This window comes from Colius striatus, chromosome 4 (assembly GCF_028858725.1).
Source record: "Colius striatus isolate bColStr4 chromosome 4, bColStr4.1.hap1, whole genome shotgun sequence".
Taxonomy (NCBI): domain Eukaryota; kingdom Metazoa; phylum Chordata; class Aves; order Coliiformes; family Coliidae; genus Colius; species Colius striatus.
This window is the reverse complement of record NC_084762.1, coordinates 31,713,106-31,728,473: the sequence shown is the minus strand read 5'-3', so window position 1 is coordinate 31,728,473 and position 15,368 is coordinate 31,713,106. Positions and strand designations below refer to the sequence as shown.

The window sequence follows — 15,368 nt, the reverse complement described above, 5'->3', positions numbered from 1 at the left end:
ATCTGTCAACCGCAACAATGTACATGTATCCAGTCTGCTCCACGAGGTGTTATTTTTAAACAATATGAACATTAAATTGCCATCACCAAAGTCAGTTTCTGCTCCTGAGTGCAGACCATATTATCTGCACTGACTTAGCTATCAATGCCCTGAAATAGCTTTACCCTCATGACCTGCCCATTTTTGTGTATGTACTTCAAAGTTAAAAATTGCTTTGTACAAATTTTTTAAGGATTAAGGTTTTAAATCTTCAAAATGTGCTGACACAAGTTAGAGAGCAGCATCATAAACAGAAGATGTGATTCACTATTGCAAAATGTATGGACTTATTCACACAGGGGAATGTTATGGTTCAAAGAGCATGTAATTTGGGGTTTTATTTCTAATGTGTGGTATTCTGAAAATGTTAGAAGACAATGAGAGTAAAATTTCTCAACTTTTTGCTTGTATAATCTTGAAACAACTCATTTTGCTTTTTTTTTTTGTTTTCTTTGCATCTTTTTGTGAGTTTCTTCTTGAAGTCTTTGCCCAAAGAAGCAAAATGGCCAGAGTATAAGATTATTACACTTGCTGTTTCATTCTGTGGTATCTTATATGTCAACAGTAAGCAATATATATATTTTATCAGTAAAATGTCAATGATAAATGAAGTTAGAAAGTTGTTCAGTGATTTAATTGAAAGTTCTGGAGGACAAAAAATCAGATAAAGAAGAATATGCCTACCAATGCCAAAACAGTTTCCAAGAATAGTCGCTTTGTCCCTGATCTATCAGTCCTGATTCTGAAGGGACTACTGGTTGCTGTCAAAGATGAGATTGGGAGCTAAAATTTATAACTCTGCTGGACTCCTAGAAGCTGTGGACTCATACTGATTCTTTGGCACATGATAATCTTTTCGCCCTTTCTATACCCTGTGTTATAAATGATCTGTCTTTTTCTTTCCTGTAGATAAAACTACTTTATTATCTTCTTCCCTCGTTAAAGTCTCCTCTACTAAACAGCTACCAAATGCTTTTTCTTTCAGAGATGATCTGACATTATATTTTTAATGAAACTCTCAGCAGTTTAACACACAAGAAGAGCTGCTTGTGTACCTCTCATAATCTTAAATTTCTCCAGTTGTATTAGTTAGCACATTAAGAGGTAATTCCTGTCCCTGTGAGCTTTGAGCTGCAAGTCTTGGACCCTGTGTTGTTAAAAAAATCCTGCCACTAAGAAGTTTAAATCTTATTCCCCCTCACATTAGAAGACATTGGGGAATAAAGAAGCAGTGAGGTGCAATGCCCTGCAGATCATCTTATGGGAAGGCAGTTTATCACACCATTGAAAAGATGATGCCAGTATGCTGGAAAGGCAACAGCACTTGAGTGCTCTTTGCTTAGATGTTTAGATGAATTTCACTCTATCCACCAATAAGAACGCATATAATCAATAAAGATCTCACTACAGGTGTTCATATATCACACATCTGAGGTGATTTTTGGGACAGTGGTGTCTGTTACGAGTACACAATCACATATGGGTCCACACTGGCTGTAAAAGCCTACTTTGTTGTTGTAGTCAACAACATAATCATTGAGAATTTAGGGTCTGTATCCATTGAGGAAATGCTTGTGCCCTCCCATTAGGATTGTGCTGACTAATCTTGGAAATAACCAATCTAAAAATGCAACAATGTAACACTGATCAGCTTCATAAAAGGTATTCATTGGGATTGTACAAGCCTTAAGGGAAAAGTAAGTAACAATTTGTAGGTTGATGTAATTTAAATAAATGCAGACAGTGGGCTACAGGGGGAAGACCATTCTGAACCACAATTGGCCAATAACAGAATACAGGGAAATTTGAAGCAAAAATGGCAATTTTACTCTTCAGAAACCTTTTTTTGTGATGAATTGGTCACTTGGAATAACTCAGTATTTCTGCAATTATTTTAATGTGAATCAAAGCAGAAGTTTCTAGTTGTGGCTACGTGCTCTACAGAACTGATGTGCAACTGAAGTAACAGTGAAGCATCATATATAAGTGAACATTTTTTTTTTTAAAAAATGAACTGATTGTATCATTAACTACAGCAAAAACTTGAGATGAACAAAAGGCCTCCATCTGGGACTTCATCAACGTCTAAAAGCACGTCACCAACTCTCACACCTTCCCCATCACCCTCTCCGTCTCCTAAGGTCCACAACGCAGAATCTTCTCTCTCTTCATCTCACAGACAGGCCAAGAGCAATGGTTCCAGCAGTGGTACTATTACAGAAGATGGTGAGTAGATCACTGTAATCAGAGGAGGTTCTTTTATCAAGAGTACAAAGTGTTTAAAGCTATAACTGTACTAGATTAGTGTGTATCTGCATGAGAGAGAACTTTTTTCTTACAGAAAAAATATCCTGGTGCTTCTTACTGTGAGACTGGCATTCACAGTATCTTAAGAGTTGGAAGGGACCTTGAAAATTCATCCGGTCCAACCCCACTGCCAGAGCAGAACCTCCTAGAGTAGGTTACACCAGGAACTCCTGCAGTAACTGCCTGTTTCTCTCCCAAAAGCTGTGATTCCTTCTGTTTAGAGGGAGCTTATTAAATACACTTTCTCCAGATTAAGTTTTTTTAAAATAAATACAGTGAAGCGCATCACTCCAGAAGTACGGTTTGGATTCATAGCAAATCGTAGCTACATGCAAAGGATTTTTAAGAGCTGTATTGTATTTTTTTTAATTGCAAAAATAGCCTTATTTTGACTTTTTTTTTTTAAACTTTGTCATAAGAAAAGACAATAACGTTATTACTTTTCCAGTAAGATTGCTGCCTTTTAAGTTGAACTTTCACGTCTGAATTACGTTATATTTTAAAAAGTCATGTTACTGCATGGAAAAAGTGAATTAATTTGTTTTCTTCTGTAACTATCTCAAAAAATAAAAAGAAAAAATGTACATGACTCTTTAAATAAGAGATGGAAGTACCTTTTATCTGGTTTCTGCAAGAGGCACTTTGTACTACTTTTGGGTTGAGTGTCCATATTGATTTTGATTTATTTTCAGTTATGTTAACTTTGTCGTTGTTAACACTGTACTTTCATTTGACACTAAAGACAGGTGGTATTTGACCATGTTCTCTCTGTTTGCGTTGGTATAGCTGTAATGTGTTGTACTGACTGCTGGAGAAAATCCTTTCACATTTTAGTGCCGTTTTATAATGCGTTGATAATGTAAGAATTGTCAGAAATATATAAATGGAAAAGAACTTGCTTTCAGATAGCTTGGGGAATTCCCCTTGTTATCACCCATGCTGATCTTGCCTGGAAAAGCCAGGTTTTGTGACTGCACTGCTTGTGCCACGATACAATGGCTTTTCTCTAGCAGAGGGACAGGTTGTCAGAAGCCTGAGTAGTTCTGGGTTGGTTGAGTTTGTGAGCTTGCATGGTTAAGCACTCCTTTAATTCAAGGACTTCTCTTACTGTGATGTGATTCAGCAGCAACGGTACAAAATGCTCATAGGCACAGTAGTAATCAGAAGAGTAAGTACAGAAGGCCTGCAGTGTTAACTTTTCTTTTTCTTTCAAGTAAAGTTATATGACGTAGAAAATTGATTTGCATTGAATATTACAGTGAAGTAACAGTAGGCAACAGGGTTCAAAGTTGTGCAATGGTTTCTTTTTAGGTAACCACTTGGTGGACCATCAACAGCTTGTCCATATTCTGAAAACCAGTGATGTAGAGAATCATGAAAGACGAAACCATGTGAGAGTAAAAGGAGGCTCTGAAAACATGGAGAAAGGTAATCTTACCCTACTACTACAGAGTAGCACAAAAGGACTAATGTAGCAGAAGTAGTAAGTGCTCTGAGAACTTTGCTTTCTGCAGAGATGTTGGTAAGGAGACAAGATAAAAGTAGAGAAAAAGACAGTGAAAAAGCAAAAGAGAAACAATATGTTGTGCGAGAGTGGTAATATTAAGATGTTTCAGGTTTTTTTTTCAGGACCTGGGAGAGGGAAAGAGGAAAAGAAAACACAAAAAGCCTACAGTTGAAAACATTGTGCGTGAAAAGTGTTATATGTGTTAGTTGTATATTACATCAAGTCTCTGGACTCAGAGATGGTGAAAATTTCTTCCCATAGAATTGATTCTATGATTCCTATCACAACTATAATTTAAGCACACCAGTGTGATGAAAAATGAGAAGGCCAACAACCTAAAAAAAACCCCCCAAGATTCATAATATATCTAAAGGCTTCTAGTGAAGCTTTTATTTTATTTCTTCAAGATGACATTTTTCATCAAACTACATGGAAAGGTTCTTGTACTGTATTTTTAAAGCTGCTTGCCTTTTCCTGTGGATTAACCTTAGTTAGGGTACTAAAACTTTTAGACTGAAATCATGCCAACCTCTACAAATTTTGTGAAGTGTACCAAATTAATATGTCTTGAGGTAAAACACCAAAACCCTAGCAGAAAATAAGACTCAGCTAGAATTTTTCACTTTGTTTTCTCTGGACTCTTCTATGTAAGAAGGAGGCTTCCAGAGTGGTGTCATAGAGAAGGGTATCTATCTCAAGATACTTCATGTCTTTTGAGAAGCTTAGAGAGTGAGATTCTCTTTTGTGTTTTGTGTCAAAAGACAAAGAAATGAAATAAATAAATATATATATTTGGGAATGGAATAGTAACGTCTTTACAATGAAAGTGAGTTTGTATGGGGACTATTAAATATAGTTTGATTGTGTAATGTAGTCATTCATGTTCTTCATTTTGACTTTGACTACCTAGTTTAGCTGACCACTTTGGTACTTCTGGGGAAAACAAAATTAGTCACTCGTTACAGCAAAACAAAAAATAAGCATAATTCTTAGTTGAGAGAGGTAGTGTGTAATTAAGAGAGGTAATGACAGGTTAATTCAAAACTGCACTTAAACTTTTTAACTGGCTCACCACATACTAATTGCATGGAAAGAGTCACTGTCAGATCCTCCAACTTTTCATTTCCTTAGACCTTGAGAGCAAACCCAGTATCCTGAGCTGTTAGACTTTGAAGCTTCTGAAATGTAGACTCTGTCCAGGTTTCATCTCTATCTGGGCATCAGCTGTCTATGTTCAGGATGCCCGGATGTCAGGCACTGAGAGAGAAGGGATTCAGATATACCCTTGTTTGATCAGCATTTTGAATCAGCAACTGAGTGGTTGCTTGCTCTACATTTGGACTTCCTAGATCATGACATGGAAATAGGCCAGTTCATTGTCCTCTTGAGGAGATTTGTTGTCTTACCTGCATGATATGTGTCAGCTATCTGGGGTCAAGAACCTGTGTTTTAGGCATCAAAATGTCTAAGTTTTCCTTAGCAGTTTGATTTTTTTTAAATCCTTTTAGTAAGGAAGAGTGGGCAATACAACAGATTTTATCTTCTCAAGGTAAGACTAGATGGAATTAAAATAAATGGAAGTAGGTGAGAACACAATAAACCAATATTTTAATTTCTGATGCAGAGTAAATGTGATTGGGTTTTTGTTATATATCTCTATGGAATATACGTTTTAGTATACATTTTCATCATTTAACAATGCCGTGATCACTAAAATATTTCCTGATCCATGGGGTTTATGTTTTCTTTTTCTTTTCTGTTATTACAGATGAGCTGACTGGCATCCTTAAAAAATTGTCACTTGAGAAATATCAGCCTATTTTTGAGGAACAAGAGGTATATATTTTTAAAAGATTGAGTTTTTACTGTTTTAATAAGAGTGTGACACATTGCATCAGAATTGTGATCCAGAATCTCAAATTTAAAGTTCCACAGCCAATTCTGATTGCAGAGAGAACCTTCAAACATGGACCGAGCAGTATTTGTGGCATTCTCCAGGATACTGCAGATATTAGTGCTTTTTACACTGAGTCTACAATTGTTACATACATAGGTGCTTCAGACTTTTCCCCTGTCCCTGTTTTTACACTGTGCTTTTTGTATCTATGTCTATATCCAATGTGGCCAAAGAGTTTATAGGATGTGCTTTATCATCCCTGAATCACAGCTGGAACCTTGTTTGCAGATGGAGAACAACAGAGTATGAGTCATTGCTGTCTCTTTTTTATCTTCTGTGAATAAGTGACAGGAGCATTAAATTGGGGAACATAAGAATCATTGTAGAAGAGACCTGTTACTGTGACTTGCTTTAAAGACACAATGAAAGAAAACATTGCTGAAAATAAGTAAAATTAGTTCATTACAATGTTTAAGACAGTGTCCCATGTGAGGACTTTGGCCAAAGGCAGAGGAAAGTGAATGGCCATAAAATAAATTGACATTGCTGCAGAGTTCAGGGTTCAGCACCACAAACCCAGATTGTTTAGGTGCATCACAATACACTGGACTTACTATTGTTCCCCTTCGTGATAGGTAAGGGAGCATTTTGTAGAAATTAATATTCTCCATGTGTGGCAGAGACATTTCACAGAATCACAGAAGGGTAGTGATTGGAGGGAAACTCTAGGGATCATCTAGTATTTGTTCTTATCACAGCCTTATGGGTGTGGTGATATAAGAAGAGCTGATATATGAGCAAATGCTAAGTTCTCCTCAGTAGACTCTGAAAAAATGCACACAATATTTTGAAATTCCAAAAGTACTTTAGTGGGAGGAGGGTGGCAGGAAAAGTCTGCTATCTACTACTGTAAGTAGAGGAATTTTTCTGCAGAGTATATCTTTTTTATTGATAGAGCTTGTCTGGAAATTCAGAGCTCTTTCATGTTTTAAATAGACTATTGTAATTAATTATTAACAGCAGATTTAAAACCTGACACCAGAGTGATAAAGTGGGTGTCATTTGGTGCTGGTAGTTCATTAGAAATTTCTATGTGCACAATATTTACAGTGACTGTGCAATAAAAAAACCCCAAACTCTCTTAACCTGTAGTAGTGAAACTTTGCCTAGGGTAAATTTCTGGTCCTTTTTTTATGATCATATGCAGGTGGATATGGAAGCCTTCCTTACACTTACTGATGGTGATCTGAAAGAGCTTGGTATTAAAACTGATGGATCAAGGCAGCAAATTTTGGCAGCTATTTCTGAACTGAATGCAGGAAAGGTACGTTTTGAATTACTGTACTTAGTAAATTAGTTAAAGATTTGCTTATATTGTTAACTCAAAATCTATTTAAAAATTCAGTTCGAGATGTTAGTTAGAAAAGCCAAATGAGTGTTTTCCAAAGAAAGTGTTTAATGTGTTTGATTATTGAAAAATATCTTTCTTGGTGGTATTCCCTGTTCAGTAATTATACAATTCTTTCACATATTACTGGAAATTATATTAGAAGCTAGTGGTAACGTAAAAATTGGCAATATTGAAGTTACTGAATATTGATTCCAGGGATCCTAAAACAAATCACCTGGCAACCATAGTCCAGCTAGAGAAGATAATGTAAAAGGAAAGCCCTCCTTTGTTTTACCTAACAGTTTATAGTTTCTCCATGATTAGGTAAATAGAACTTTTCTCATTCCTCACACATTTACAGCCTTTTAATTATATAATGACATAAAGAAATTTTCAATGTTCTTGTCAGAGGGATTATGAACTGGAGCATCTCCTTAATTAGGCTTGCTGACACTTCTCAGCTACCTTTTCAGTTCTGAGGTCTCAACCACAATAAGTGATGAGACTAAAAATGAGAGATAGTATTCCATCCTATAAAGCTAGTAAGATAATAATGAAAATGTTTCAATTGCTGTCTGGTAATTTCAGGAAAATATTTTCTACATATCTGAGAGGGTAAAGGTTTGATGTTATTTCTTATAGTACACTGTGACTCTCTGGCCACAGGCATGCATATTTACACTTTTTTTTTTAACTGTTAGTAAATTCATTTTTTTAACAGCAATTTAAGATGATGTTGTTTTCATTCATTGTGCTTCTACAGGGACGAGAGAGACAGATTTTACAAGAAACTATACACAACTTCCACTCTTCCTTTGAGAGCAGTGTTAGTAACACACGACCTCCAGGTCATTCCCAGTGTAAGTAGCACCTGAAATTAACTGAAAAATATATGGATACTTTCAGTTAATACTGGCTAGAAGACAGAATGTGACAAACAAGACAGTTAACTGCTTTCTGGGTTAATGATTGATGCATATCTCTGTCTTTTGATGAGACTGTAGAGAAGATTTCAAGTTAAAAAAGGTAGATACCTGTAAGGTTTTTAGACACTTTAGTGCTATCTGAAATAAGATTTTTTGTTATGCATTGCTAAACACAGAAAATGGATGTTAAGTGTAGCAAGCTACAGTATAGAGTATACTATATATATAGTGTGCATATTTAGCAACAGTGGGACATGCATTTCTGTATGATGCATAATTTACTTTTGAATACTCTTTATAGGAGGCAATTTTCTTGAGTGTGATCAAGTAGATTAGACATACTCAAGGTTTCCAATCTAGTATACTGGCTTAGATAGCTATGTTAATTATGTATTCATATATATATGTCTTTAGTTATTTTGTATAGGTAATATTTCTACGTGATTGTTGTTGATTTCTTCTCCCTTCCAACCACCAATGTTAACTGCTAGCCATTGGTGAAGCCTTTTAAAATGTGCTGTCTATAATCAAAATGTACAGAAAGATACTGCTGACCTGTAAAAAATGAATCCATTCACTACAATCCCCTATAGATAAAAAAGTTGCAAGTCTCTGTCCTGCTAGCCACCTGAGCCAAAGCCAGATATGCATCTGTTACTCAAGGTTAAAGGTATGGGGCAAAACCTCGTGTGTGTTTCTGAATCCCATTTTTTTAGGATGAACACAAAAGCCATTGAATGACCTTGAGAAATTCACCATGTTACAGTGCCTCTTAACTCTCCTTCAGTTGCTTATTTTGCTGCATCCGTCCACACAGAGAATCACTACATTTGTTTAGTGGTTATATTAAATAATATTTTGGGTATTGTATGCTTTAGGAGGCCTATGTAATGATCAAATCCTGGTTATTCCAATCTCAGACAGCTGGATATCACTAGATATGTGAAAACAGGTGCTAACGGTAGTCCTACTGCTGTCTTTGAGAAAACTGGGCATTGTTGGGGTAGTCAGTGAGTGTGAGCTACTTTCTGTATTCTGTATCAGCCACTATATGCATTTTGCAGCTGACTTACCATTCTTAGAGTAGTCAGCATGTGCAGGGACTTCTGGATGTTCCTTGATAATATCCCACACTTGAAGAGCTTCTTTTGTAGGTACTACTAGGTGAGCAAAAGGTGCTATGTATGATTTGGTAACATGGTGCAATGAACTAGGATTACTCAAGAACTGAAGCAGCATACCAGTGTAAGCAACTCCAAGCAACTTGCTGTGACTAGCCACTGAGTTTAGAAGTGTCTTGGAGGCAGCCAAAGATGGTAATGGTGCCACAGAGTTGGGGAGAACATCCTTTTGAACAAATAGAAGCAAGAGTTGCTCCTGTTGACCAGTTGACAAGATGCTGCAAGGAAGCTGGCATCAGAAATCTGTCTTTTGGGTTCTTGTGTGTTAGAGCCCCATGAAATAGATTTGGCTATGAAACAGCAATAGAAGCACTAGCAGAGGAGGAAGAGGAAGAGAACATGTAGATATTAGAAGTTTCTTCACCAGGTAAGCTTCTTTTTAATGTAAAAAGTAGCAGTGGGACTCTTATGCAGCCTCTCTAACTTGAAATAATTTCCAGGAATGTGTAATATTTTAGAGCATAGGAACAACTGTACAAGTCACATGCAAGGTCGATGCAGTTGTGCTGAGGTTTTTCATCTGGTCTCACTTGACATTGGTGTCAAGAGCTGCTTTCTTTCATTTGCTATGAATTTGCCATGTCTTGACTACTTTTGCTTCATCCTACTGGATCAGAAGATACAGTGGACAACTGTTCACACTTCACTGCCTCCATGCCACTGGTTATTTTCCTGATATATGTGATACTCTTGCTCAGGCATGTTTTCTTTCCAGACAGAAAACTTATAAGTGGCTTAATCATTCCCTGTACCATAGTTTTTCTGACCTCTATTCCTTTTCTACTATATCATTCCTGACATGGAGATACCAGCCTAGCGTGCAATATTCAAGGTGTAGGCATACCATGGATTTACACATGTCCAAAAGATGTTTGCTTTTTAGTTGTGTTCTCTTGTCTTTTCCTAGTTCTTTCTAGTATTTAGCTGTTTTGGCCATAACTGAAGATGGAATGGGCATTAATTGGAACTACCTCTTATAACCCAGCTCATCTAATGAGTTTAAGCTCAGAGCCTGTCATTTTCTATAACTGCTCGTGCATTGTTTTTTTCATATGTCTTACTTCATATTACTTCATATCACTTGATATCTATCTTCATCAAATTTTGTCTGCCATCTTATTGTTTAGGCACTGATAATCTCATGAAGTCCTTTTGCCAGTCTTCCATTTCCCTCTCTTTTTATTTACATGGATAACTTAGTGAAAGTTTGTCACTTCATTCTATATGCCTTTTCAAAATCCTATATTCAATATCTCAAGTCCTCATGCTATGAAGTGTCCTCATCCCTGTGGAGTACTAGTGGTGAGTCTCTACTGTGGAAAAAAAATTACCATTTACTCCCACCTTCTGTCCTCTGCCTTCCTAACCAGTTATTTACCCACAGAAGAAATTATCTTTTTATCCTGTGGATTCTGTATTAAGACCTGGTCTCAGACCTTATAAAGTGTCTTGTAAAGATCCAGGCACCAAGGAGATCTCTTTTTATCTACAAGACTGTTGGCACCTTCAAGGAATTCCAGTAGGTTGGTGAAGCAAGACTTTTCAAATCCTCTTTTGATTGACTGTTTTCCACATAATTTCAGATTTTTTCTTATAGTTTATGCTAATCTGCCTGGCACTGCTGGCCATCTCACTTATCTATGTTTCCCTGGATCTCCTCTTGAACCATTAAAAAAAATTAGCATAATTTTTATCACTTCTGAGTTCCATGGCAATTTAAACAAGAACCTGTGCTCTGTACTCAGCAGTTCAGCTGCTTAATCCTTGTGTTCCTCTAGGACATCTCACTAAGCAATTTGTTATTATTTAATTTGTGTATTTGTTTCATAACCTTTTCTATCAATACCTCAGGTTAAGATACCTTGGACTGCCCCATAAAGAAGGCTTCTGAAATGGGAACCTTCCCAAGCTTTTTCATGGTGAATACATTTAGTTTTTCTGATGTGAACATACTTCTCTAGCTTGTTGCAGTCTAATCATTGTTGTCACACCTATCATTGTGACTTCCTCAATATTTCTAGTCGTTTTAAAAACTCAGCATCTGAAACAGAGGAGCTGCTAGTGTAGCTCTGTTTTTTATGAAGTTTCCAGCTTATAGGGGTGTAAAGAAGATAATGAAATATGATTAGAGTATATCCATCAGACTCTGAAATAAAAAGACAGGGGAAAAGTAAGTAAATCTTCACTTTCTGGAAATGTGGCTTATTTATAATTGTGGGAGATCTGTAGACTGACTGCTGTCACCATGTCTGCTGATGTCTACAGCTTCTACACCTTTCCCCATCCATAGCTCCAATGCCCACCTAGCTTCAGTTCCCCCCTAAATGGCCCAATCCACATTGCCCAGGCACAGTTCCTCCCTTACTGCGACTGAGTTAGAAGTTGCTGAGTTGCTGCTCATCGAATCTGGATGAGTGTTTTTAGAATGGAAAAGAGAAATGCAGTGATTATCTACACTTACACTTTTAAAGAATGCAGTAGAAGGAAAACAACAAGAGGCAGAAAAAGTAAAAGCAAGATCATCAGTAGAGGTTAGGTGGCATAACTGATTTCACACAACAGGCTTATTTAGGAAAGATACTGCAGTATCTTCTTGATAGGTTTTTTTTGTCAGTTTAAAATGAATTGCTGGCTTAAATCTTCAGCTAGCTTCTGGTTGATTCTGCTTTGCAGAAAAAGGGCTTTGACATGCATTTATTCTCTGTCAGAAGGATATCAAGACTGCTTCTTTGCCACTCAATGCCAGTGATACTAGGTTAGGCTGTGGGAGCTCCATATCACAATCCTTGCTTGAATTGCATAAGGTAGATGACCTTAACTGCAGCAGAAGTTATTCGGTGGTTACTGGACCTGTAAGCCATTAGGTTAAGTGACACCATAGTTTTTATGGCTATTCTGAATAGGCAAAGAATACTTGCACTGCCTTTGTCTCCCTTTTTTGAAGGAAATGAATTGATGACCTTAAGAAAATTCTTCTGAAATTAATTCATTCAAAGAGTGAATCTTACAGGGGTTTTTTGACACTTTGGTAGTTTTCAGTGCAAAAAAATATGGCTTGGAAAATTGCCAATGCTTGCTTATCATCCTGTCCTGATAAGAGAAGCTACTATGAAGATACAGCTTTTTTATAACCCAGTGAATTGTGTCAAACAAACAGAGAACTGTCTTGCTCCTTCACAATTTAAATTTAGAGCAGATGAATAGCCCATGGAGGCATGAGGCAAGGTGACTACTCTGAGGAAGAAAATGCTTCTCTTCTATCTGGACTCCAACTTAATGAAACGGCAAGTGGCAGCACAAAATCCAGATTTCTGAGGAAACTGGATTTAAGATCTTATAACACCCCAGGAAATGTTTATGTTTGTAGTTTGATGTGGCATTTTTGCTTATAGAATTCTAGTAAAAAGGTGAATCAGACTTTTTGAATGCCTAATTATAGAACTAATTGTTTAGGGTTTGGGATTTTTGGAGTGGGCAGTGGGATTTGTATCAAAATTCATGCAGTCATCAAGCGGATAATTAAGGGGTTGAACAGATCTGGCAGTGGTCTGCAGCCTAATTGAAAGAAATGACAGTGAGGAGAGTGAGTGAATCTCAACACAGACTTGCCAAATCAGAAGAAAAAAAAAAGTAAAAATCATGTAGATTCTCTGAAACTCTATGGACAACAAAGGAGTAAAACAACTGAAATTATGTCTTACAGAAGAGTAGAAATAAAATCCCATATACTTAAGTAAGGAAGCATTATATTTTAGATCTGCAATAAAAAATGGAAACAGTTGAGGAGTTCCCCAGCCCAAGTCTGGGGCTTGTAAAAGAATTTGCTGTTTCTACAAGAACAACATGAAAAAAGCAAGACAGTATCCAAGGTTTATATTCTGAAGGACATAGTTTTCTTTTTCTCCTGAGGTGTTTCTTAACCTCATTATGGAAAAAAGATGTAGCAGAGATTTGTTAGAGGTAAAGCTAACTGCTAATCACCTTAGTTTATATTCTAATATCAAATGGATTGAAATACTTGAAAGAAAAAGCTGAGCCTCATCACTTGGTACAGACATCTGGCTGCTCTCCCTCGCCTAAACGTCACACTTTTTTTACAACAGGTGAAAAGAAAAGAGAACACTCCAACATCTATCAGGGGCACTGATCAAAAGGAAGGTTCAGATATCAAAGGAAAATGAATATTCTCCAGATACAAGTTAAATGAAGATTAACTATGTGTACGATGGAAAGAAAATGCCATTCAGTCTCTGAGTCTGAGGAAATTCTGGTCTTCCAGTTTCTCTTTACATATGATAGTATGTTGCATATGGATACATACTTAGATATATCTATCTGCAGATTCCTATATAGGTATTTTAAAAGACAGGACAGAATAAAGTGGAACAGAGTGAGGAGTTGTTTGTGTATTGTTTCCCACCTCTGGATTCAGAGTCAAAAATATCCAAATTATCCAGAGGAGAGACTTGCAGAGATTGTAGAGTGAGAAGTGAAAATAGGAGCAAAGCTAGTATGGGCTTGCAAGTCAAAATCAAACAGGATTCAGGGAGTCACTGGAAAGTTAGACATTTTGAAAAGAGAGTGGAAAGGCAGTAGATGATCTTTCCACATGGAACTTTGACTTTTCATACCTACTGTATACAGAAGAGGATTCAAGATGAGTAAAATGAATTACAGAGTCAAATTGTTAATTCTGGTTTAACAATGATATCGGGAAATGTGAGCCTGTTCCTACTAGTTGTGGAATTATTGTCTGTTTTAAAGCTGTGAATCTTGCTGATTGCAGTTTTTCAGATTCTTTTTTTTTTTTTTCCCCTTTACAGCACCTGGCTGCTCTATAAAACCACAAGAAGCTGTTTCTCCTAAAAGGTAGCTACTGGAAAAAAAAAAGATTTATTTACTTATGGTGAAGTTTGGCATCTGGCTGAATAAATCCAAGTGTACGAATGAAAATTTGAAAACTTAGTCCTAACTACATCTATGTAGGACTTTCTGCAGTACTGTGCTTAAAATGAATAGCCCACAAAGAAAGAAAATAGTAAAGAGATTGCTTTTATAGATCACCCTAAGTGTTGAATTGTCCAGGATGTCAATGGTCTGGATTTGAGAAGAGCAAAGAGCAGGAAGAATGAATGACCATACAAGAAGATGATTCAGACTTATGTTCTACTCTTGCCCATAGATGAAGAACTGATAGGAGGCCTACGTGGCCACAGTCAAGACCAACAAAAGTATGGAAAAAGGGATGCAAAAACCACCACGAATGATGAGAGTTTCTACATGGAGAACTATATAAACTGCATATACCTCTATTGAGTGGATACAGATAAAGGAGTCCAATTGAAAATGTAATGGTTTCATAAGAACAAATGTAAAGGAAAAGTAATGCGGCATTCCTTCATTAACCAAAGTACACTTTTAGCTATTCAATATTAAGAGATAAGAACAGCAGTAAAAGTAAATATGAAATACCTTTTTGCAAAATCAGCACTTTATTTAAAGAAATGTGTAATCTGACAGCAATATTTAAACAGAAATAATGTTGAAATATTTTATATTGGTGATTGATTGTTTTGAGAATAAAACAAATGAATATTGCCTGGGTCTTTTTGAACAGTAACACTAGCAGATACTTAAAATATATTTTTATAACTTGGTCTTTGTGATAATTTTGAAAGGACTAGTAGCTATAGTAATTATAAGTGGAAATATTTTCTGCTTAGTAAACACAAATTTTTGATGAGCAATGAAAATGCAGGTCATCAGAAGCCTCTGACAGTGTTACCGAAAGCTGTGTCAGGAAACCACTCTTCAAGACAGGTTCTATAGTTTAAAAAGCCAATGTTAGTTTGTCACAGGGTGCACAAGGGATCATTCCTCCTAATGCCTGCACTCCAAGATGTGAAAGAGCACTCCTTATGTAGCTTAACAGAGAATGAACTGCCTGCCTACCCATTAAACATGTGATACAGAATGACGTTTAGCAGAATTTGGATGGAGAGGCGAGGAACATAGTCATACATGTTTAGCCTGATCTCCTTTCAGTTGATTATCATATTTAGGAGTATCAGAGTAGTGTTAACTGCAGTATTAATGTTACAGTTAGTGAAACAAAAGTCTG

At 36.5% G+C, this 15,368-nt stretch overlaps 1 protein-coding gene across 5 annotated transcripts in view; it reads left to right on the top strand.

Annotated features, from left to right (window-relative positions):
* The window catches only part of ANKS6 (ankyrin repeat and sterile alpha motif domain containing 6), a 43,631-nt gene extending 28,836 nt beyond the window's left edge, over nt 1-14,795 (top strand). For 2 of the 5 annotated variants that reach the window (XM_061995500.1, XM_061995501.1), the window contains exons 12-17: nt 2,076-2,265; nt 3,658-3,774; nt 5,622-5,689; nt 6,958-7,074; nt 7,904-8,000; nt 14,071-14,795. In XM_061995500.1, the coding sequence (XP_061851484.1) occupies nt 2,076-2,265; nt 3,658-3,774; nt 5,622-5,689; nt 6,958-7,074; nt 7,904-8,000; nt 14,071-14,120 (639 nt within the window). In that variant the 3' untranslated portion in view covers nt 14,121-14,795. Of the gene's footprint in view, nt 1-2,075; nt 2,266-3,657; nt 3,775-5,621; nt 5,690-6,957; nt 7,075-7,903; nt 8,001-11,098; nt 11,167-13,350; nt 13,546-14,070 lie in introns of those variants that run through there. The other 3 variants (XR_009818654.1, XR_009818655.1, XR_009818656.1) reach the window with 3 other exon arrangements.
* Nucleotides 14,796-15,368: the final 573 nt, after the last annotated feature.